This window comes from Rhineura floridana, chromosome 1, assembly GCF_030035675.1.
Source record: "Rhineura floridana isolate rRhiFlo1 chromosome 1, rRhiFlo1.hap2, whole genome shotgun sequence".
Lineage (NCBI taxonomy): Eukaryota > Metazoa > Chordata > Lepidosauria > Squamata > Rhineuridae > Rhineura > Rhineura floridana.
In genome coordinates, this window is record NC_084480.1 from 94,214,358 (window position 1) to 94,239,235 (window position 24,878).

General features: G+C 40.1%; 1 protein-coding gene across 13 annotated transcripts in view; it reads right to left on the reverse strand.

Moving 5' to 3' along the window:
- The window catches only part of ERCC6L2 (ERCC excision repair 6 like 2), an 82,034-nt gene that overhangs the window by 14,453 nt on the left and 42,703 nt on the right, over positions 1 to 24,878 (reverse strand). For 10 of the 13 annotated variants that reach the window (XM_061626385.1, XM_061626391.1, XM_061626399.1 and 7 more), the window contains 8 exons: positions 24,350 to 24,421; positions 22,333 to 22,478; positions 17,447 to 17,542; positions 17,258 to 17,357; positions 13,000 to 13,152; positions 10,008 to 10,088; positions 6,816 to 8,010; positions 4,294 to 4,448 (listed from right to left, as the gene is read on the reverse strand). In XM_061626385.1, coding sequence (XP_061482369.1) covers positions 4,294 to 4,448; positions 6,816 to 8,010; positions 10,008 to 10,088; positions 13,000 to 13,152; positions 17,258 to 17,357; positions 17,447 to 17,542; positions 22,333 to 22,478; positions 24,350 to 24,421 — 1,998 coding nt within the window. The other 3 variants (XM_061626441.1, XM_061626436.1, XM_061626452.1) reach the window with 3 other exon arrangements.

Consider the following 24,878-nt stretch of genomic DNA (forward strand, 5'->3'; position numbering starts at 1 on the left):
TCTCCCAAGTGAATAGGGCCCTCGCTTGCTTCCCCTCTCTTGGACAATTCTGCCTGGAAGAGAGATTCTTCTCAATATTACTTATCTTTCCCTCTGTTAACAAACATATTACTCTTCATGCAAAGGGACAGGCAATCACTTGGTGGCAGAGCAAATGCTTTGCCAGGTTTCAGTCTCAGATACCCCCAATTAAGAGGATCAGACAGCATGGCTGGGAAAGACCCCTTCTTGAGCCCTCAAAGAAACACTACCAGAGTAGACAGTACTAGGCTAGAAGGAGTGACTAGGCTAGAGTGTGACAGTATAAGGTCGTTCTTTATTCATGCATAGGTTCAACTAAGTCTATTTGTTTGGAGGAGGGAGGGGAAATTGTAAATGGAAAGTACAAAGTACCAAGGCTCATCTGCCAAAGTGCCATACAATCGAACTGAAGAAAGATAACAATTGCCCAGCTGAAGAGTTTTCTAAGCATCCCATGTGACTGTTAGTTCACAAAGTGGCAAGGGGCTTGCTGTCCCAGTTTAGAACCTATACCTGCAACCCAGAATAACCTCCATACAATGCTGATAATGCACTGAAAGAGGTATATTTTGTAGATTAAATTTTCCAGCATTGCTACCGTTTATGATATTACACTGTAGGATGATGCTTATACCCTTTAAAGCATTATTCTCTGCAGCAAGTCCTAAGATCAACAATTTGGGTATCAGCTGATTACATGTTTACCACTAGAGTAGCAGACTCACTCAATAACTCTGCGATTATATTTTTCTTGATAAGCTTAGAACATGTGCAGAGATTTTTCAAAAGCACAAGATAATTGTATATAAAGAAATATGCCAGGTTAAGCTCACACACACACACCCCTAATTCAGTAAGACCTCAACATACATAATTTCCTCTAGATTTTGGGTCACCAACCAGCGCCTGTGAAAGCCTTCATTAGTGCCCCAGACTGAGCTTTCTTTTTCTTTTTAAAGTAAGGCTGCAGCCCTCTTAGGAAGAAAGCTGTGAAGCAGGTCCCTTCTACGTGATTTCTGTGAAATGAGTCAACCTGCCTGCTCCCACCTATCAAGTGTTTTTAGCTAATGAGTGAAGATAGAGCTGTGACTGATGTCTGGATACCAGGCAATAGAAATCCCTGGGGTCCAAAAGATCTCCCCCCCCCTTAGTGCATTTTTCCTGCTTCTCTTATTTTCTAGTAGTCCTTGGAATCTCTGTAGTTTGCCCTTCCTTTTTTCCCTCACAACCAGAATGAATCTTTCTTGCGGTAGAGATCAGGTACTCCCAGAAGTTATGTTTTGCAAATTCTACTACAGTTAAGTGCAGGTGGACGTTAAAAAATCCCTCCCCAAACAGCAAATGCAGAATGTGAAAAGAGGCAGGCATGAATCGCACTGTGCAGGAGTTGATGTCCAGGCATGCATTAAGAATTCACTGTATAGTTAACTTACAGTGCAATGGTACACATGCCTACTTCAGAAGTAAGACTCTTTGTGTTTAATGGGGATTACTCTCAGGTAAGTGGGTGCAGGATGGCAGCCTAGGCTTTGGTTTAGCACTGGCATTGAGGGGGAAAAAGAGTTCTTGTGCCTTTAAAAACTGTATCTCCACAACCAGGACCAGGACATAGCTGACTTCCCATGGTATACATGAGGTTATCCGGGGGGGAAGACAAGACATAGCAATGACTGTACTCTCATTTTGTGTTACACCATGCCCCCATGGCAACTATTTTCTGACTGGCACCACAATACTCTCTCAAATTTCAGTGTGTGCTCACTGGTCCAAAAGGGTTGATGACCCCTGCTCTAAATGGTGGTCATTCAGAATAGCCAGCAGAAAAATACAGAGACCGATGATTTGATATTTCATGAAATGTTCTTAACATTTATTACAGAGTCTGAGGTAGAGGAAAGAACAGGAAAGCAGAGAGAAAGTGTAGCCTTTTTGAATCATCAGCAGTTAAGCAGTGCACATGAAAATTAGCCATACACTGAAGACACAGCAGTTAAAGACTGCAGAAAGATTAATGACTTTGTCAAAATATGTGGTAAAGGCAGTAAATGAAATCACCAGGCATTTTCCCCTCCACCAACACTGAGGTTTCATTTCCTGTTCAGACCTCTCTCTCCAAGTAAATATATTGTGCACACTAAGAATCTGGCATAACCATCTCTGTAGAGGGTGTGTTTAGGGGGGTGCCCATCCATGTATAGACAAGGCATGACTCCCATCAACCATTATGATGCTGTATCCTGCTTCTGTCCTGCACTTAGCACCTTCTGGGACCAATAAGGCAAACATACGTCACAGCCTCACAAGCCAGAGTAACTAGTTTGCAAAGGCATTGTTACAGAAATTACACATCATAGAATTAAATCTTTCTTGCATGGACTGTTTTCCTGAGTGTGCCAGTTCACAAGTGGATGGAAAGGAGGGAGAAGAAGATCTGATGGCCACAGTGGGGATTGTGGAATCAGAGTAGCAGCAGGGTCAGGAAGGGAAGGCTGGAATCAGGGTCAGGAGCTGACAGTGAAAAGGTTTGAGAGGCAATGAATCCTCCAAGAGGCATCTCACTTCTCTTCTGTGAGCTTTTGCAAACCTGTGGGAGTCTTCAGGGATCTGTGTGTGACTATAGAACTCCTATCTCTTTATGCTGCTTTGAACATTAATATATTCTACAATGCAGAAAAAGTTGCTTGATGTTTTCACTACAAAGAGCAGTAGTGCATACATATCACTGCTTTTGGATACTCTTTTGACTACTAAGTCAAATAAATAAATAATATACAGTATGATTAATCAGCACATATAATCTCCAAACAAATGGTGGATTCTAGAAGGAAAGGAAAGAGATACAAAATATTTGACTCACAGTATTGGCATATAAGAAGAAAATGGTAAATGGATTGCCTTGTGGGATTTGTCATCAGTCCTGTGTACATCAATTCCGTCAAAAGACTGGTAAAATTAAATAGGTGTGCTGCATCTCTGATCAGGGAAAACTGAAGGTTTTATCATAGTATTTCCTGAAGCTTTAGAAGATGCAGAAACCCTTCCAAAGGGGACCCTACACAGAACTTATGTAAACAAAGGATGTGTAAATAGGTAAAGTAAGATTGCCAACTTCCTTCTAGTGGTGTTTCCATGCCTTTGACAGTCAGCTGACAAAGACATTAAAGAAGTCAGATTTTCCCCATCATTTTGTCTCCCTGTAGGAAATGCTTCTCTTCATAAAAGCTGCTGTTAAAAGACACAGACTTTGGTTCTTTATTCTGCATTACATTGCAATTGAGACAGTTAACACTCTTGGATAAGCTGGCATAATAGTAACAATGAGCTGTATCCAGCAAAGTCATCCCATTAGAGCAAGGACTTCTGACTGTACAACTAGACTTCCTCTCCCCCCATCTGTTCTGGGGTTTCCCCTCAATCTTCAAAAGTAGATTTGGGGGTGCAAGGAGCACATGCTAAAAGGATGTCCCCCATTATGCAGGCATAAATCCTTGCACTAACAGGACAACTTTTTTAGATATAACACAACTGCTCAGGGAACAAAGCTATCAAGAAAAAGGTTTATAATCCAGTTTCTGCGGGAAAGCAATAGCTGTCAGTTTGGCTGGCATTCAAACTTCATCTAACTTAAAAGCTGACCTGAAGGAGAACTCAGAAGGAATGAAACTAACAGGGAAGGGAATCTAGAAGGGGAGGAGAGGGTTAAAAAAAAGGACTACATGGTGTAGGTTAGTCTAAGATTGCCAAGTCTAGACACTGAGAGCCCTGCTGGGTCTTTAAAAGCTGCATAGAAGGAAGAATTCTGTCCGCTATAATTTCTATCATCACTGTAGCATTTTGACCTATAAATCCTAGCTGGAAATATAGGCCAAGAGACAGCGGGGTTGAAGCACTGAAATATACATATTGGTTTTAATTAATCAACACACACATAGGATGTAGGTTCCTAGTTTTCCATGTATTATCAAACAAAAATAGACAAATGATATACACCCTGTTTGTTGTATTTTTGAAAAAAGGAATATTGAAAAGAAAACAAAGGCACACAATATATCACCACACATGTCTGATAAATAAGCATTTTCCAGTGAAAACAGCAATTATCTTTCAAAATATATTCCTGGTACAAAAATAGCACCTCCTCCAAGGAACTATGCCTTTGATCACTCATGGTGGCCAATACTGAAAAGCTAGGTTTAAAAAACAAGGAAAATACTGAGGTTAAAACCCAACAACAGTAGAAACAGAAAACATTCCCCAAATCCTCCTCTTTACCTTGGTACTGCATACTGCTATATTTGCAGGGAGCTGTGAAAACTGTTGCAGCTCAAACACGTCTTGTACTGCCCACCGACTCATCTGATTTTCAGCCTTGCTTGAACCAACCACTTTTTGATTTGAATGAACATAGAACACTTCAGCAACATCATCTTATGAATTGAAAAAGAAACAAAGAGTTCATGTATTTAACAACTCAACATGAGTAACAGACGTTCAATGAAAATTAAAGGAAGCTTCACACCAGCAGCATTGTTAGGAGTCTGCCTGGGCCCCAGGTCTTCTGCCCGTTCCCCCTTTTCCTTAAGTACTTTGGTTAGTTTATGTACAGTGCAGTTTTCCTTCTTAAAGTTGATGGAAATTTACACCTATATTTATATATTTGTTTTTGCAAATTTATGTACTGTGGGCCTATGCCCAAACTCTCTTAAGAACCTAGCAACTATTAATTCATTCAAATATGCTGGTTAGGAGAATACACATTTACAGCCTAACATGCTTGACGTTTGCACCTTTTTAAGGAAGACTAACTTTTCTCAGGGCACAATCCAAAAACCCCTTTGCGCTGGGCCAGGGTGTGTGTTGGATTGGGCACAGGTGTCCTGCCAGCCTCCACCTACAGAGTGAGGCCAGCTCTCTGTTCCACCCACTCACCATATGGACATGCAGGAATGAGGCTGCTGGGATCCCCGCTGCAGAAGCCAGTGGAAAGCCCCAAAACAAGGCATTCTAGGGGAGGGAAGGAGGTGGCAATGAGCCAGGCTGGGATTCATTGGGGTCTTAGGCCAGCCCCACTGCTGTCACATGACATCAGGCCCAGGAGCCTGATTGGTATTGGCCTGCCCTTTCCCCCCCACCCCTTCTGCTCCAACTGGCATGTGCAGCAGGGCTGTGGATGGGGCAGTCTGTTAAGCCTCACTGGGCAGCAGCCAGAGTTTGAATTGCACTCTTGAACAGGAAAAGGAAAAATATGAAAGCACTGGCGTTATTAAGACTTTTTTCCCCAAGGTCACTTCTGATGGGTCATAAATGAAATGCTAACAACACAATTGGTTGTGAATTGCCTGTAAGTACTAAACACATACAATCAAAACTGTGTTCAGGTAAAGAACATGCTCTACAATTTAGAGTCTGAATAGACAGCTGAAGAGTAACAGTGAAATTAATGTCCAATAAAGCAGAGGCAGATTTTAAACGTTTAGTTTGTAACACAGACAGGCAATAAACCTGCATCAAAAGTTCTGCCTATTCCAAGCTCTAATGGCAATTTCAAAGCAAGCTTGAATTGTTGATATATGATTATGAGACAGCCATGGCTTTGTCTTCAACAATGTTTGTTTTTGTTTCAAAAACAGGTCTTTAAAACTATTTGACAAAATAATCTACCATGTTTTTGTTTGTAAAGAAATTCTTCCTAAACTTGTCCTGCTGTAAATACACTCATTTGCAGCATTAGAAAAAACTGGAAGTACATTTCCCTCACAGCATCACTTAAAAAACTCTCTTGTTTCTTCTGTGCTTTGTTCCTGTAAGATATTATTATAGGACGATGAACTTCTTTGTAACCCTTCTAAAGTTTCTGGGCCAGAAATGGAGAATACAAGAGTTGTGTCCCCCTCCCACTTTTTCTTTCAAGGAGAGTGCTAACACCTTCCTATTTTTGTCTTTTTTTTTTTGCTTCCATGTATTCCTCTCAAAAGCATCTTAAAGCATGCTTCAGGCCCACATTCATTTCATTTTCTTTTAATCTGTTTGCATAGTAAAATGAAAATGCATGTCAGCAGAGAAGTATCAGCTGCTTTGTTCTACCCAACCCATTGGAGAAACCTCACACGAAGACGATGCATTAAGGTATCATTGAAGGACCACTAACAAAGTGTTCAGATGAGAAGAAGAGATATATGCCCCCTGGCCAAAGGCCTGCCTAAGAGCAGACTTCCACATGCATCACTAGATAACTTGCATATTTGTTTATGCAATCCTAACATATCTCTTCTGTCAACCAGCTGAGCTTTAGGCGCTCGTGATAACTTACAGCAAAGCAAATGAACTATTTCCCTTGAAAAATAATTGGTTTGAGCAGGTGTCAGGTGACACAAATATATGTAGAGAATTGGTTTTACTCATGCAACATTAAACAACTAATATATGCATGTTTTAATCTTTCTCTGAGTCTAACATGACAAAGGAGGCACTCAGAGGCTTTGAGATGCACACACTACAAGTCATGAGCAAAAAAAAAGTCCCATATTTCAGAGTCATGGGGTTGTATCCAACAAAGTTGTCCCACTGGCTGAAGGACTTCCTCTTCCTGAATGCCCGTCCCCAATCTATTTTGGGTTTCCCCCCAACCCTCTGGGGCAGATGAGGGGGAGTGCACAGGGAGAGAAAGTCCTGTTGTGCAGGCAGAAGTCCTTGCACTAATGGGACAACTTCATCAGACTCAACCCATTGTTTTTCATATTTAAACTTAAGATTATTTTTCTTGGAATAATGTTGAGTGGTATATTTGTAATTACCAAGAAGTCTGTCCAGTGATCCCACTTTTTGTCCTTGGCTTTCAAATGTTTGCTTGCTGAAAGAAGTATGGTGCCTATTGGAATTGTTTTGTTGTCTCAGGGTCACAGAGGGATGCTTAGAATATCTTGGCAATTTGGATTCAAATTTAATTCTGCACCTGTCACTTTTTAGCCTCTTTTTTTGTTTATTAACATCAACATTCACCATTGTGAGGCTGTCTTCTGGTGATGAGAACTCTTCTATATTCTGAGAATCAGAATTTCTTTCCCACACGCTTGGATTGCTTCTATGCAGAGCAGATCTGGCAGAGGAATTTTCAAGCTCCTTGTTATGGAATTGTTTTTGTTTCACAGTGCTGGTGAATTCCTGCTTTCCTGATTTAGATATCTCAATATCATCAGACTCATCACTGATGTCACTTGCATCTTTCACTGAAGTAATATTTTGGATGTTTTCAAATGGTTTTATTTTGCTGTAAGATGAAACAATCCTACAATTCTGCTTGGAAGTCAAATGTTTTTGCAGTGGTGTAAGCATGGGACTTTTATCTGTGTCTAAATAGTCACAATTTGTTGTTGCACCTTTACAGCTTTTAACAGATTCCCAATCAGTAGGAACTTGAGAAGAAAATATAGTATCATCACTTTCAGTTGAACTTCCTTCAGTTTCCATAACTACTCCAACTTCATTTAAAATAGGTGTGTCTTTGTATTTATTTTCAGTGTCTTTTTCTTCTTCAGCATGTAGTGAAACAAGATAATCACATTTTGTAGTTTCTCCACACAACTCTTGTTTTGCAACTTTGATTGGTGACAATAAGGTTATCTGATGTCCTGCACCACTGGAGTGGTCCTTGGTTTTCAGAGAACAGTAACTTTGAGAGCTTTTTTTGGATCTTTGTCCCATTGATTTGCCATCAACAGTTTCATCACTGGAGGTACCAATGCAATTATCATCCTCAGCAGTTTTAATGTTCTTTTCTAGAAGTTTGGGAAATCCACACTGAAGTAAAGTAAGTTGTCCCTGCAGAACTCTGGTACTGTTTGTATTGCAAGATTGGTTTTGTTCTGCTTTCACCTTAGAATTTCTCACAGGCTCCTCATCACTAAAGTCACTGCTACAGTCAAATACTTCCTTTTCCAATGGTTCCTTGGGAACAGCAGTGTCTTGATCTTCACCATCACACTCTGCATGCTGGAATTGTGAAAAACAAAACAAACAAAACCCCCACAAACAGGAAAATATGGAACAAGCCTATTATTTAAAATGTGTTTTTAAAATACCAGTTCTAATTTTCAATATTTAAATGATATACAAAAAGCATAATTATTCAAATAAAGAGAGGGGCAACCTCCTGTGCCTCCTGAAATACTGCTCTGTAAGGCTGGGGAATCCTTCAGAACACTGTGGAATTGGCACAGGGGTTAAGGGGGGAAGCTTCCTGCATCCTTGCTCCAGGGACAGCCTCCACTGGGTTGGAGTCCTTGCCGCAAACAGCAGGAACCTTTCTGTTTGCAGAAGGGCATGTCTGGATCTGGATAAAGTATAATAATCAGACATGGGAAAAAGTGGGAACAGTGCCTTATAGAATTTTTTTAAAACCTCCACTGAGAAGCTATGGTCACTTCTAGGTGATCTGCTTACTGAGCATTTGTCCTAATTTGTTTGCACAAAGTTAGTGGGGAGGTTATATGATGTTGAGTCTATTAAGCATTTATTCCAATTTGTTTGTGGGAAGGTTAAGCAACATTGTGTCAAGCAATTGTTATCTCACACTTTACATTTTCTTACCACAAAAAAGGTTCTGTTTGGGGGGCAGGGGAAGAGAGTGGGCTTGTTGTACAAGGACCCCAAATCCACTTTAACTGCACAATGTCAATTTGTCAGTATGCAATTGCATTCCACCTGCAAAACAGCAACAGTTTGGCAGCAGCCTATGCGAGTACTTGGAATGATACCTCTAAGTATCAAAGACTACTGTCTGGCTAGTAAGGAACAACTTTCTTATTTTCTCACCACGCCTTCTAACATCTTATTTTTGTGCAACTTTCCAGGATTCATTTTTTTTTAAAGTTCAACTTATAGACTGATGCTTATAGCCCAAGTGGGGAAAAGTCCAACTCCATCCAGTAGGGGTTACTTCTCATAAGTACACTTATGATTGCAAGCTTAACTGAATTATTTGTAAGGAAACACAGTGCAGAAGACATTAAGTTTTTATGATATAAACATAACCTTCTTGCTAAAGAAGACATTTTTATTTCTTGTTTTACCAAAGTTGTTTGGCTATTTAATGGAGTCTGTTTTATATGATACCTTGATGGTACCACTTACAATATATGTATGGTATAGTTGTTCTACGAGCTACACTGCACTTCTTTTAGATTTAAAAAACAAAATAGAAAAAAAATGACAGAGGAGCCAAGGTTCCCAATTCTAAGAGCATTAGAATTTAAAAGCAGAAAACAGTCCACTCAATTACCTAGGACTGCATCTACCTGTATCCCTTCTGCTGAGGGAAGGCTCTTTGATCCAGTGGAGGCTTCTCTGAGTAGGAAGGGGGGGCATGATTTTAGCTGATTTTTTCTTCCCTCTGCAGCCCAATTTGCCTGCCCAAACCTGCTCCAGAGTTCTCGATGACCCTTTGGAACAGTGTGGGACAGAGGACTGCACCTTTTCTCTCATGGAAGGCTCAAAAGAGCCTTCCATCAGCAGAGAGGACACAATTAGATACAACCCCTAAAGGCTATCACAGCCACATACACTTTGCTGACCTTATAATTTTTTTTTGTTTTGTAAACATTTTTAAAAGAAACACTGGTAATTTGTTCTTAAATTCCTTGTTACTACCTCCCCATTTATTATATGGTACCATATGTACTATATGCTGTTGTGCCATGAAATTCTAATCATACATCTAGATGTTATCAGGTATCTGATTCAAAATGAAAAAGCCACAGAACTTCATAAGCCAGAAAAGAAACTTTATACAATGTGCACAGAAATGTTTTGAAACACATGGAAATTTGGGACACCTCTACCCCTGTCCTCCTAGGCTTTTTTGTCCAGTTTCCTCCTGGTCTGCTATAACTGACAGCTCAAAACGTTATCCATAGTTAGTAGATCCAAGAAAACCTTTAAGCAATACATTTCATAACATGTAAAAACAGAAAGACAGGTTGACAATTTACCATGTCTATTGCATGTGGCTGAGGTTCCTCTTTTAACCATGTAGTAGCTGTCATGACACCAGCTTCCACTTGGCCCTCTCTCTAAAAAACAGCAAAGGAATTTAGTTTACATCACATAGACTCTCTGGTCTGGTTGGTAACTTTTCTGTGCGTCAGTGCACACCTATCTTATATACTAATAGTGAAGTTATTCTCAGAGTACTGATACTTGTGCAGCCAAAATGGCACCACACACACACAAGAAGGAGGTATCACCAGGCTTGGGGGGACTCCAGAGTAAGCAGAAGTACAAAAAAAATCCATAAACAAAAAACTATAGGGCAAAAAATGCCAAGAACAACTACAGCATGTTTAGCGCCTTTTTTTGTTTTTTGTTTTGTTTGCTTTTTGGAGGCGGCGGAAGTGAAAAACAGGAAGTGCAAAGGGATGAAATGAATGGTTATAATCCTAAACAGCAGCACTCTACAACTGTAGCTAGAGATGGGAGAAGAAATTTTATTCTGCTTGCATATAGTTACAGGAGAACCTACCTAGTTCACTTTGTGAAAAAATATGAGAACTGAAACCATCCTTTGAAATTTACACTTATTTGAATTGTCAAATACAGTTCTACAGCCAAGTATACAAAAATGCATTTACAAGGATTAAGTGTGCATTAAAATATATATGTATTAACGAAAATAACATACAAAAATGCATTGTATTAGGGGAACTTGCTTTGCCAATATGTGTATACAGTAGGGCCCCGCTTTACGGCGTTCCGCTTTAAGGTGTTCCGCTGATGTGGCAGCTTTCATTTTCAATTTTAAAGGTATTTTTTGCTCTTTTGTGACTTTTTACGCTGTTTTTGCATCATTTTTGCGCGACGTGGCCCATTATAGTGAATGGGGTTCCACTTTATGGCAATTTCCGCTTTACGGCGGGGGTCCGGAACAGAACCCACCGTATACGCGGGGCCCGCCTGTATTAGGCAAATTTGCATACAAAAAGGTGATTATTAGGAGAAATTTGCACTAAAATACTGATGAATTTTCACAAGGACTTTTTTTTTTAAAAAACCCCGCAGATAGATATGGAAATGTGGAGAAATGAACTTAAGAAAAAACAAGAAACTGAAACTGACAGATTCACTTATCTCTAACTGTTGTATTCTGTTGCAGGCCTAGATATATTACTTTATTTGTATTCAAGGATAGTGTCATGGCCCCGTCAGAGGACTCCTCAGATGAGGACGACTCGGGAGTAACAGCAGCAGACCCAGGAGCAGCAGACTCAGAAGGAGACATGGAGGAGCCTCCTGAGAATCCAGCTCCTTCTCCCCCTCAGCTGCAGAGCACCCCAGATACAGCAGAGTCCCTGCAGCCAGACACAGACAGTGAACAGGATACTCCCCCCTCACCTGCAGAACGTAGACAGCAGAAGGTTAGGCAGAAGAGAGGCAGGCCTGTCTCCTTAAGGCCCAAACGCTGAGGACTCACACCTGCTGTCAACCTTGCTCTTTATAAGGCACACCTTGGCTGCAGCTTGTTGCTGACTGCAACGTCAGGCATGGCTTGTGTGTTCCTAGTTTCCTGGCACCCTCTTTCGGACTGACCCCTTGGCACTTGATCCCGGACCTCTACTGACCTCGCTTCTGGACTCCTGACTTGGCAAGTATGCTTCGGACAAGCCTGGCCCTTATCAGATTCCCTCCTCCTAAGACCTGGCAGATTTATGGCCAGACTGCCGGCTAAGGACTTTGCTTCCCTGCCAACCACCCAGGAATTTCCAGCCCCCACCGGCACTGCTGACACAGTGTAGAGCTGACAGATAGGCAGACCTTAATTTCTGGGTCTTTTTCTGGATGGATAGTACTTATATATATCAGCTAAAATATCCACTATGTGCCAACACATAAGAGGGAATACTGTCGTCCTGATTAGGGAATGTCACCCACGTCAGGTTCAAGGCACCGTGATGGTTTTCAGCACCAATTAAAAACACATTTGTTCACCCAGGCTTTTGGCTAATTGGGGAAGATGTGCATGTCTGCCCTTGCTGAAGTTGTTTCTTGTTTGCTGTTTTAGAGACATACAGTAGGGCCCCGCTTTACAGCGCTTCGTTTTGCAGCAATTCGCTAATACAGCAGTCTCAATTAGACGCAATTAGACTAAAGCCCCACTCATACGGCGCTTGTTCTGCTTTTACGGTGGTTTTCGGGCATCGCGCACCATTCTATTCAATGGGTTTCGCTTTACAGCATTTTTTGCTTTACAGCAGGGGTCCGGAACGTAACCTGCCGTATGAGTGGGGCCCTACTGTATTGCTTTTAACTGTATTTCATTTTGTATTATTATGATGTACCCTGATCTGGGATTATACTTCATGAACAACGGGTTAGAAATAATAAAAATCAAGTTACTCCAAGGGTGGGGAACCTCAGTCCTAGAGCCCAAAAGTGGCTCTCCAAGACTATCCAGTCCTCAGGACTCTCTCCAGGCCACACCTCCTCTCCCCTGTCTGGTGAGGCCACACCTCTATCTGGCCCTAGTCTATGCCCTTCTCAAGTGATTCTGCCTGGCTGGAATGTGCCTTTGAACTGTGATAATGCTGCTTGCTTGCCTGGATGGAGACACAGGTTCAGGTGTGTAGAAACCTCTGACTTGTGTGTGGGTCCTGGAATGTAGCCTACAGCACAAAGATAAATTACATCCATTGCTCTGCCAACTTTTTCATCTGGCCACACACCCCACCTGGATGGGGTTCTCCAAGGGTTGTCCGTGAGGAAATGAAGCCCATGGGCTGAAAAAAAGATTCCCCGAGTTTATGGAAAGTTACAGTAGCAACCAGACTGGAACTCTCTTATCTTTCTTATGGTAAGAAAAACAATATTGCTAGCTTTACTATTGTGAACATCCTTCCACATTTCAAAATGTACATTTCTTCACATACATTGTAAGATATAGAGAAAATACACGGAAATATTCAAAAGGCCAAAGGAAACACATCACACCTCTAGGATCTCTTTTGTAAGGCAGGATCCATGGTCCTGAAGCTTGAAAAGATTATGAATACCAAAAAGTTCTCCTTGATGTTGTTTTGATCCTTGCACTGCCTCAAAATATCGCTTGGCATTTTCACTTCCTATCACTACACACTGGAGTTGCTGAAACAGAGTAAAACACAAAAGATTTCAGAAGCATGTTCCTGCAACAACATGTCAGAATTTCCTGGCAAATCTGGTTTATTATATACAGATTTAGCCAGACCAGGCAGAAATTCCTAAAAGAGAAAATAATGTGTTCTATTTTCCCTGGCAGATGCAGCCATTGTGGAGAAATATTAACCTGAGTAATGTTATTGGAAAAGAAAGAAAACGAGGTCTGTGTACCCTATATAACATATCAAATCAAATAACTGTATAAATATATTGCAGCAGATATACTATTTACAAAATATGCAATAATTACACAGCTAGGTACTTTAAATAAATAAATAACTAGACATTAGAATATCTCAACATGTAATCCACCTCCCCACTATCACCATCCTCAAGCATTAAATAATAATTTAGTTAATGCGAACCAGGGAAAAGCAATGTACAGCCCACAGACTACATCTGGACCACCAAGGCTTTCCTCTGATGCAAGAATCAACCTACTGGTTCTAGTCAGCAAGCAAGAGCCAACATTGCACCAGCTGATGTGATAGGACTTCCCAGTCTTCTTCTCCTCCAGCAGCCCCTGTCCCCCACAATCTGTACAAGAGGATCCCCCAATCCTCTTGATCATATTTTTGGGGACGGGATGAAAATGAGAAGAAGGGGAAGTCCCATCTGCACAAGCAGAAATCAGTTGCAGAAGCAGGACATCACAACCGGCTATTACCCAACATGTTTCAGATCCATTGGAAGAGCGGGCAGTTGAGTCATACATCTCTGTTACAGATGGCAGGCTACATTCCTATGCACAGTAAGGCTGTATAAATTGTACTGAAACTTTGTGCAGTATTGCAGACAAGATGTACAGTATAAATATAGACTTGTTTAGATTGATAGTTGAAATGTATGCAACGCAACTTCAACTTAACCAATATGCTTTCTAATCTTGATACACCTTTAAGGCTTGGAGGATTCCAAATTATTATTCAACTTCTTCTTGTGAAGGAACAATTGAAGGCTATTTAAAACCTGATATTAAATCAATTCTGATATTACGGAAATCCTAGCAACATTTGATTCTAAGGCTGCAATCAAGTATACAAAGCCCTAACGAACACAGAGGGGCTCATTTCTGAGCAAATATGTCTAGGACTGGGAAGCAAGTCAGTTCTGTACTACAGTAGGGCCCCACTCATACGGCAGGTTAGGTTCCAGACCCCCACCGAAAATCAAAAACCGCCAAAAAGTGGATCAGCTGTAGCACGGGGGTCTGGAACCTAACCTGCTGATCATGCTGGAGGAGGAGGAGATCAGCTGTAGCACGCTACAGCTGATCTTCCCCTCCTCAGGCGTGATCGAGCGGAGTCTGATTGCACCAGAAGAGGAGATCGCGCCAGAAGAGGAGGAAGAGAGTAGCTCTCTACAGCTGATCTTCCCCTCCTCAGGCATGATCAGCTCGAGCGCGGGAGTCTGATCACGCCAGAAGAGGAGGAGAGTAGTGCCCTATAGCTGATCTTCCCCTCCTCCGGTGAGATCAGCTGGAGCGTGGGGAGCTCCAGCCCCCCCTCCAGCTGATCGCCCCTCTGGCGCTGTATTAACGGAACGCCAAAAAGCGGGGCACCGAGAAGTGGGGCCCTACAGTATAAAGAACCTTAGATTTAATATATTTCTTTTCCCTGGTTTACATTTTTTAAAAGAAGGAAATGGGACCACATGCATTTTTATATATATTAGGCTATGTACAATCAATGTGCTTCAAACTGTGGTACAAATAATTTTGTACCCTCATCCTGACATAACTGTTTGTTTTGTGGATACATTATAATCAAGACATAATAAAAACATAACTGTAAGCCGTTTTGAAATGCCTATATTTGATACCATTGCACATATTTTTACAATTGCTTACTTAATCCAACACTAAATCTCCTGAATGCGTATCATGATCCTCCTTCCTAATCTAACAAAAAAGGTGTTTGCATATGCCAGTCAAAATCCTGACTCTATCACAATCCAAAGTATAATTAGTTTGCAGCAACCACACTGCGATTTAAAAACAAAACTTTACACAGACAGATCACATAAGATAGTCTTAAAACACTATTAGGAAACTTCACATGAATTTACAAGGCAATATTTTCAATTAAGTTTCTCAAGCATGCATTCATCTTGCCTCTAAGGTAATTATCCAAATGTATAGACGACAGGATTTTTAAGAATGTTTTTAAAATCTTGTCAAAGGTAGCTGGCCTAAAAACTTATTTGTTTTTGACAATGTTCTTCTGTAGAAGACCTGAACTTCCAAATCTCTACAATTATTTATTTTGAACTGCTCACATTATCAGCAATATTACTTTTCCTGTCCCCAAATAAACATGAGACTGATATTAGTAACATTCATTATTTCAAATTATAATCGAATATTAGCTGCAACTATTGTAGAGAACAATAATTTCCACACAGAGGGTTATATCCATCTAAATCATACTCAGAGTAGACCCACTGAAATTAATGGATACCTAACTTAAGTCAATTGATTTCAACAGGTCTGCTCTGGGTAGGGCTTAGTTGGATACAACTCAGAGTTGTTAAAAATATGAAATGTCAGTTCTTGGGTCATTGTTAATTTTATTTTAATATTTTATTGAACTTTGGTTATTGGACTGCATATAAATGCATGTTAACATGATTAGAACAGCAAAACTATTATTACCACACATGAGAAAGTGGAAGAATTGGCATGTGCAAAAGGAAGGAGGAGTGCAACACATTGGGCTGGGTCACACATGTAATGCTTTAGTACAAACATGCAACTATGAGGGTCCCTAGAGAGGTGATTGCAACCACTGCACATGGACCTCCTGCCATGAGCCAAGTCAGGGTTTGGTTCAGGATGTCATCTGAACCTGGGCTCATGTTTTGACTCCTCCAGCCAAAGTATGAGTTATAAATCCAAGAACAAACCTTGATTACAGCTTGTGATTTGTCTAGAGAGACAAATGTGTGGCATGCAAGCCAGGCCACTATCAACGGTCAAACCATAGTTTGGCTGCAATGTCTCAACTGAGTTTTACTATTAATTCTGAAACAGTGGTTGCAGCCTTCATGAAGCTGCCAGCATAGGAACACAGAAGTTTTGATCTTTCTGCATTATATGAAAAGCAAGCAACGAATGATAACAGAAATATGCAAAGTTTAGGAAAAGTCACAGCAATTTGATCTCATGAAGGGCAAGTAGAAAGGGAACATAACTGTGAGATGAGAACATTGCCCTGTTTTAATGTAGTTGCCACTTTATGTTCAGAAAATAGCTATGGAAATTGTACTCTCCACTATTTCCCAGACTTCCAGTTCTGAAACACGTGTAGCTTAAGTCAGCCATGCAACTTATGTTAGGTGGAGCTACATGAGAAAATGTGGTTTTGAAGGCCAGTGAGAAATGCTAGAAAATTCTAACATTTATCATTTATGTATACAGCATCATCAGTATACAGTATATGGTGCTTTACAATGTGATAAAAGGAGAAAAAAAGAGAAGGTAGCCCCATGCTCTAATAAGCTTATAATCTAAATTTTGATAGTGGAGAGACTACAAAGGGAGGAAAGGAGACAAGAGAAGAGGAATAGAAGAGGAAATAGTAAAAAAAAAAGTTAATGTCACCCAATGCAATTATATATGTACTTATGCTTCAAAATCAAAATGTATAGACATAAATGATGAAAATGGAAGTGAAACTTGGTAATTCAATGAAAGGATTAGTACTTCTTGAGAAATACAGGCAAATGCCAGAAGTGTTTAGGGTTTTTTATATTTATGCCTCTGCCATGATAAATGTTGTCTTTTTCTAATAAATGATGAAAAGGAGGATTAAATTTGAGCATTTCCTGAAGGCAGCCTGATAAATGTCAGTTTCTTTCCTTATATTCTCTCTAGGAAGAGTTTAGATTATATATGAGAACTATTAAATTAGTTTAAAAGCCATAAAACTAAGCTAAAGATTGGGTTGCACTGGCTCAACTTTAAAAAGTCTTACATAAACAACTGGTTAACCAATATAACAATTTGATATCAAAAATAAGCAATAAGAATGAAAACATAGTGAAAATTTACCTGTTTGTAAACTTGCCGTAAGTACATCATTTCCTCTACTGTCCCCAAAGAGATAAGCCTAAATACTTTCACATCCCTGCACTGGCCAATCCTGTAAGCTCTGCAAAACCAAAGTGTCCAGTGTCAAAAAAGAAGAAGAGAAGAAACCTATATATTCTAAGCTAACCAATTTTAACAAGTTGCCTATACCTGTCAATGGCTTGAAGATCATTAGCTGGATTCCACGTTGGATCAAACAGTATAACAATATTTGCACCAGTAAAATTGAGCCCCAGGCTACCAGCCCTTTAGAATGAAAGAAATAAAGAGACGAAGAAATATGTAAAAAATAAGATCATTACTTCTACATAAAGTATCAATACTTGTTATGAGTATTTTTCCTAGATAAACTTGTGGAATTATTTATTTTCTGGAAGATTATCAATAATGTCATTAATTATAATGCCTTCAGTAGAAACCACAAGGATTATTTCTCTCATCATAATGAATAAACTTACTTCAGTTTCATAGTCCATCAAGATTCCACCAGAACTGTTCTAATGCAATATGGCTAGCGTCCCATCAGCTTCTATAATCTCACAATACTGGTGATGGAAAACGGCAGCCATTTTTACAACAGCGTAAACAATGTGCATTTACTGAATATGTTGTTTTATACAAGATACCTCCAGGTCATTTTAATTCTTTCCCCAAGCTATACACAGGATGCAAGAAAGGGGTAAGTAGGTTTACATTACCTATGTCAGTCCATTTACAGGAAAAATTTCTTCCTGCATTCAATTAACCTAATATGCCATACTTCTGTTTGAAAGGAAAGGACACAATTTATGTTCATTTGAGTTTCTAACAAAAACTTCAAAGAAATGAATCTTACAAAACTCTTAAAATGTATGTTTCTACTTCACTTTAAACACTTCTTTTCCACCACTTAATAAACCAGCTGAAGACAATCCACAATAAGCCATTTAGAAGAAGATGCTCTTTTAAATAAATTGACTAAACCTCTTCCATGTTGACAAGAGAAATGTGGTGTCTTGTTCTCCTTCAAATCCTCAGTACTCTTATTTGGATCAGATATAAATTATCCTACACTTATTTTTCTGGGAGTCAAATGATATGTGTCAATGTGGTCTTGCTCTATGATAATTTTCTCCCACAGTAGCATATTAAACACATGTTCCTTACAAATAAAGCAGTTGAATTTCTGGGCAGGTGTCAAAGATTAAATCTAAATCATTTTGTTAAGAACTTTTACTTTTGAAGTTTAATACATCACATTGGTATGCATTCTCTCTTTGGCCCCAATTCACCAAATTCCTTCAGTGAGTAATTCTATTAGGTTTCAATGGGCAGGAAATAACTACCCAAGTAGCTAAAAGTACCCTCTCTAGCCTCAGTTGTTCCCAAATGTTCTATCATCCACTATCAATTCATGGACGAGTATGGTCTGACTGTGTAGTGACCTGGCATTATGTTATAGGACCACCAGCCCAGAGGCCACATCAGTAATGACACCAGAATGCTAAGTGATGTGGGTGAGAAGATGGCCTGCAATCATCTATATCCTCTTCTTCTCAGACACCTCCCCCTCCCTCAACACCATTTCTCTGCCCATAATCACTGTTATAGGGGTACCCCTTTCATCCCCCCGCAACTTGTTCACTCAAGTGGATACTGGTTCAGTCCACTACTCATCACAATACACAACCATTCCTCGCTCAATCCTCATTCCATAATACTCTCCCATTAATCACACAACAAACAGCTCACCAACATTACCTTTTACATCTCTCACATACAACTTTCTCTTTACATCACACTCTATTCTGATCATCTACTCCTCTTCCACATCCTTCTCTTCACCAGCTGAAAGATTGTCTTTCCCCTTATATACCCAGCTGATCACTGTGCTCTGCAGGTGAGGGCCTTCTGCAGATACCATCTTACCAGGAGGTCCGTTCTGCACAACATAGGAAGCAGCCCTTTAGTGTTGTGGCACCAACACTTTGGAATTCCGTCCCCTTAAATATTAGACAGGCACCTTCTCTTATTATCTTTTAGCACCTACTGAAGACCTTCCTCTTCTAACAAGTATTTTAAGTAAAGACCTTATCTCAGTCTGTGTCTGTGTTGGAATTGCTTTTAAGATGTTTTTAAAGCTGTTTTTTAAAAGATGCTTTTAAGAAGTTTTGTTTTAATATGCTTTTAAAGTATTTTGGTTTTAAGATGTTTTAGAGTGTTTTTAGTGTTTTTGTTTGCCACCCTGAGCTTCTTCTGGGAGGAAGGACGTGATATAAAATAAATAAATAATCAGCCAAAAATTTCAACTGTCATCCACTGACTGCATATAGTTTCAATCTGTCATACAAAATCTACTTATTCCATAAAGAAAGTCATAGGCAACATCAAAAGATATTACACACAAATCAAAGGAAATAGCAACTCCACCACCCAAATCCATTCCTCTCCTTACCCCAAACTACTATTACAATTCCTAACAGACAACTACTAGAGTCCAGCACACAATTCACAACCCCCAGTCCCTCACTCAGAGAGTCCCACCCAAAGCTAGGCTCTCTCACTTTAGGTGGTTGTACACCTGACGCCACCAGCTCTGACCCAGGAGTATCAACCGACATACAATTTCCCTCTTAATACATTCCACTCACGCACACATCATCTCATAGTATTAATCAATCATAGGGGGTGGTGCCCCTATCCTTGCAGCATCCCAAAAGAGCAACCTTTGCTGTTTCTCCCTGCCAGCTGTGGCCCACTATGCCAGGTCACTTTTTATCTCTATGGACCCAGAAGTCTCATCTGTTGTCCTGGAGGCTCCACTCTCTTTTTCCCTCAGGTGCCAGTATTTCTGTTCCAAAGCTAGAATTCTAAGGGCTGCCAGTTCTCTCTGCTAATCTGCCTGATGGTCATCCATTGAACTGAAACAAGGATAACACGGCATGATACATTGCCACAATATTTTCAAATGGTGGGTGGCTTGAAAATTCTTTAAATACTGTAATATAAATAAACAAACCCAGAGCTACAGTAAACTGAAGCTGTCTATGACAGCCAGATAGAAAACTGTTATCCTAGCAAAGACTCAGAAGAGACTGAAAGGTTTATATCCTCTCAATAGGTCTGTTTTTGTCTTCTCCTTTCTCCAAGACCTCTGTTAGTGAAGTCCCCTGGCTGCCAGGCAAGCCCTCGTCTGCTGGCTCTTTAGATTTCTTGATGGGCCTGATGTCCCCACAGCCCAAGGGGTGAGGGTGAAAGTGGAGAGTCTAGGATCAAGGCAGGGGTCCAGACACTGTGTGTACAGTTGTAAGGTGTCTTTGAGGATGGATAACTTGGGCTGCTCAGCTATGAACAATAGACTCTACACAGACCCCAGTGGTACTGAAGGTATCTGTGGAGTCCCACTTCTCTTCCTCAGAATCATGGTCAGACTGGGCTCTTACAGTGGGAGACCAAAATCTCCAGAGATGTGGGTAAGCACTTTATACTTATGAGGGAAACTGCAATTTTACTAAGTGCCTGATCCCTGTGGAAAGGTTGAGCGGGGGGGGGGGCTGTGAGAAGCAAACTGGAGCATCGTAAGTGGGAAGAGTGTCAGTTTGTCTGGCTCTCCCACAATTCTTGCTGGAAATATGCAAGCACTGGAACTATTAACAAAAAGAAAGTTTTGAAGAGATCCTAGCTGTGGGGGTAGAGTGCAATATTAGCTAAAGATGTGTGTGTATGTTTCTATTCTTCATTGTTGGAGGTGAGGCTATGAAGCCCGATTCTCTAGTTTGGCATACAATAGTTTGAGAAAGCTGCTGGTCCACATATATATTATTGTGTACAGAGAACCATAGAATTATGGGGCTGGAGCAGACATGAAGGTCATGCAATATATACCCCTGCCTTGAAGGCTAGCATGCAATATTAGTATCAAATACAGCAAGGTGCAAAACAGAGTGGTAGTTTTCACTACACATCCAAAGCACTACCACACCACTTCGAACAGTAGTGCAGACTAGGCCCTAGAGTAATAAGGGACTGCTTCTTCAGCAAGTCAGTAGGGCAACGCCTCACACTTTGGAAACCATTGAATGTTTATAGACCTGTCATTACTGGAAAACTTAACAATTGTTGGGACAGTATATTTAAGCCTAAGAGGCCTTAACCACACACATCTTGATTCATTTAAAACATTCATATTTTACCTTTCCACAATTGCTCAAGGCAGATTACAACATCAATTTAAATCAATGTCATATACCTACCAACTTAGGATAACACTTCATGCATCTGATGAAGTGGCCTCTACTCCAGAAAATATTATGCCATAATAAACATGTTAGCCTTTAAGGTACTACAAGACCCTCTGTTATTTTTACCTGGAGGTTAAAAAAAAATGAAGCTACCACAATATAGATGTATCTCTTTTTATTAAAATTTTGGTGAGTGTTTTGATTGTGTATACATACCTTTTGGGGATTTTTGCTTCATATATGTACAAATTTTTGTTTTAAAAAGGGTGGTAGTCTTACCTTACATTTGGGTTCATGAGTGACACAGATGAAATGACTTCTTGTGAAAGGAGTATTAACATTGTGAGGGAAGATTTAAGAACCTAGACTAAAATACAGCTGTAGCTGTAACTAAAATTTTAATTGAAATTGTGAATTTCTATTTGGTCATGTCACTACTGGTTCCTTTTAAATGAAATTTAGGATGGTAGCCTTTGAAAGTAACCTTATTTATAATTATTCTGGTTGAAAAAGTGGAACAAAAGAAGGGGGCTTTTATTTGTCTAATATGATTACTTGTCAGTTTCAGATCTCAAGTGATCCACAAAACAGAGAGGAAGACTGAAGAAATATGAAAATACGTAAAGGATATGACTCATTTCTACCCTAATAGTCTTGATTGATGCAGTCTACTTCCCAGTCTTATAACAGCAGACAGTAATGTTATTGCTTCTTCCCAAGGAAGTGACAAAATGCAAGATCAATCAAGTGGGAGTGCAGTAAATTTGCAATAAATCTCTAACTACCTAGACAAAAGCAGATACAACATTTTCTTACATTGTAGAAACGAGGCAAATGTTAACTTCTTCCATGCTGTTGAACTCTTTTACTATCTTGACCCTGTCCTCTGCCTTTGTATTTCCATCGAGTCTTCGATAATCTAGCCCAGATGCCATGCAATACTGTTCCAGAACATCAAGTAACTGGTGCAAGAGATGGGGAGACCAAGCAATTAGTAATATTTGAAAAGAACCACAATAAACCAGACAGATCAAGTGTCATGAAGGTCTGTAAAAGCTCAGAGTTTTCCTACCAACATTCTTTCTCCAAAGTCACAGGATCACAAATATTTAATCAGCTTCCAGAAACACGTAACATTTCTGTTTTCCATTTTTTATATTCCATTTTGTATATACAGTTGTATATTTAAATTGTCCACTGCTTTCCCAGTGGAAGTAACAAACTATTAAATTGATAAAGAGATCTCAGATTATATATACATTCATTTTTAATTCAAGCGAGGCAATCCTGCCTTATCTCATGGGCCATTTCTCAAGTCCCATTAGTCAGTTGCAAGAATTCACACATAAAAAGAGGAAAGCTTAGCCTAGTCACTGACAAGAAAGTTTCACAGTATATTCCATATCTGCTTAGAAGTAAGACCCACTGCATTCAATGGGACTTACTTCCAGGTAAGTGTGAACAGGATTGCACCCTCAGTTTATCCAAGTCCTGCCTCACACCTTACATTTTTCGTACAAGGAAAATATTTATGTATAAGGGAAAAGCATTAAAACTACATGTAGATCATCTTACAATAATTGTAGATGCATCTATTCCATTATATGTGCATGCACACAGAGGAGTATGCAGCCAAACAATCACAGATATGATCATGATGTAACACTGGATAAGACTCCAAGTTCTTCCCTACACAAAAGCACTTTTCTTGTGGAATCATGGTTAATTTGCTCCAACAAACCATAATATTAAGCTAAATGTTGTTCTTGGCTTACCAACTGTGGTTTGTTTGAACAAAACAAACTATGATCCTTGGTTTGAGTATACCGCCAAGCCAAGGATTTTTGTTTGTGGCTTCTGCTGGAGAGGAGGAGCAAAGCAGAAGCAAACACATTCACAGTAAACCATTAACTATGGTTTACCATGATGTGCACAGTGGGCCATTATCAAATTTTGCATATAACACTATCAGTCAATGATGTCCATGTCTTCAGTGCTTCAAGCTTTACTATACATTGCTATGGTCAATTGTGTTACAAATTAGATGTAGCTCACTGTGATGTTCCTGTATTAGTGTATATATGGTAAGTGCTGTTTGAATAGAAGATACATGGTAAGTGGAGTGAAAGAGGAGGGGGGAGTGAATGGGCAGTAGAATGCTGGATGATTGGCTGAGTGTTTGGATGGCTGGAGAGTATAAATGGAAGGATGACAGTTGAATCTGGGGGGAAGTTAGTGGGTTGTTTTGGTGGGTTTTTGAGAGGAGATTGTGTGGAGAGTTGGTGGATGTGAGGAGAGTGTGGAGTTCGGATTAATGCTAAGACCAGTACCTCAGGGATAGATGAAACCATATGCTTAAGTGCCTTTATAAAGAAATCTTGTTATCTCTGTTATTTAATAAATATATTTGGTTTACCAAAGGCCTGATCCTTGGCTGGGGTTTCACAGACCAGAAGGGAGAGCAAGGTAAATACCAAGGCTGAAGGGTAACAAATGGTGGCAGCGGGGAAGGGAAGAATAACACCACAAGTATTCAGAGCAAACCAGGATTATCTGCATTGATACAAAGGGATTGGGACATCTTAAGCACCCAGTCACAGAGGTAACCTGATAGAGAGACTCAGGCAGAGTCTCTGGGAATACGGGTTATAGGACGTGACTGGTGGTGCTGCCTAGCAGGGGGATCTGGTGAGGTCTATGCTAGAGCGGGGAGAGAAACCATAAAAAAGGACAGTCCGGACTGGTGGAGTCCCTGGTGGTGCCTAGTGACAGGCAGTAACCACGAGCAGGTAGGGACCTGACAGGGAGAGCCAGGGAAGGGCGTCACACTCACCTTGGTTGAAAAGGCAAAAAGGAGCACTTTGCCTTTGTTTTTTCTGAAGTGATTTAAAAGTTTCTGAAGGACCTGGAAGTAAATAATGGAAAAGAACATTAACTATACCTTAGGCAAAATATACCTTCACATATATTACAAATTTTCAAAGTTGGGATTTTAAACATACACACACAGGTCCAATAAATTTAGAGCCAGTGTGGTGTAATGGTTGGGACGTTGGGAGACCAGGGTTTGAATCCCACTCAGCCATGAAGTTCACTGGGTAACCTTGGGCCAGTCACTGCCTCTCAGCCTAATCTACCTCACAGGGTTGTTGTGAGGATATAATGGGGAGGGGAGAACCATGCATATCACCGTGAGTTCCTTGGACAAAAGGTAGGATATAAATGTAAGAAACAAATAAATGTAAGAAACAAGCAAACAAATTCCCTTTTTACCAGGAAGGAAAAAATGAAAAGAAATCAACTGATTCCAAGTAACATCTTACAAACTACAAACATTAAGAGGATATTAAATTATCACAGTT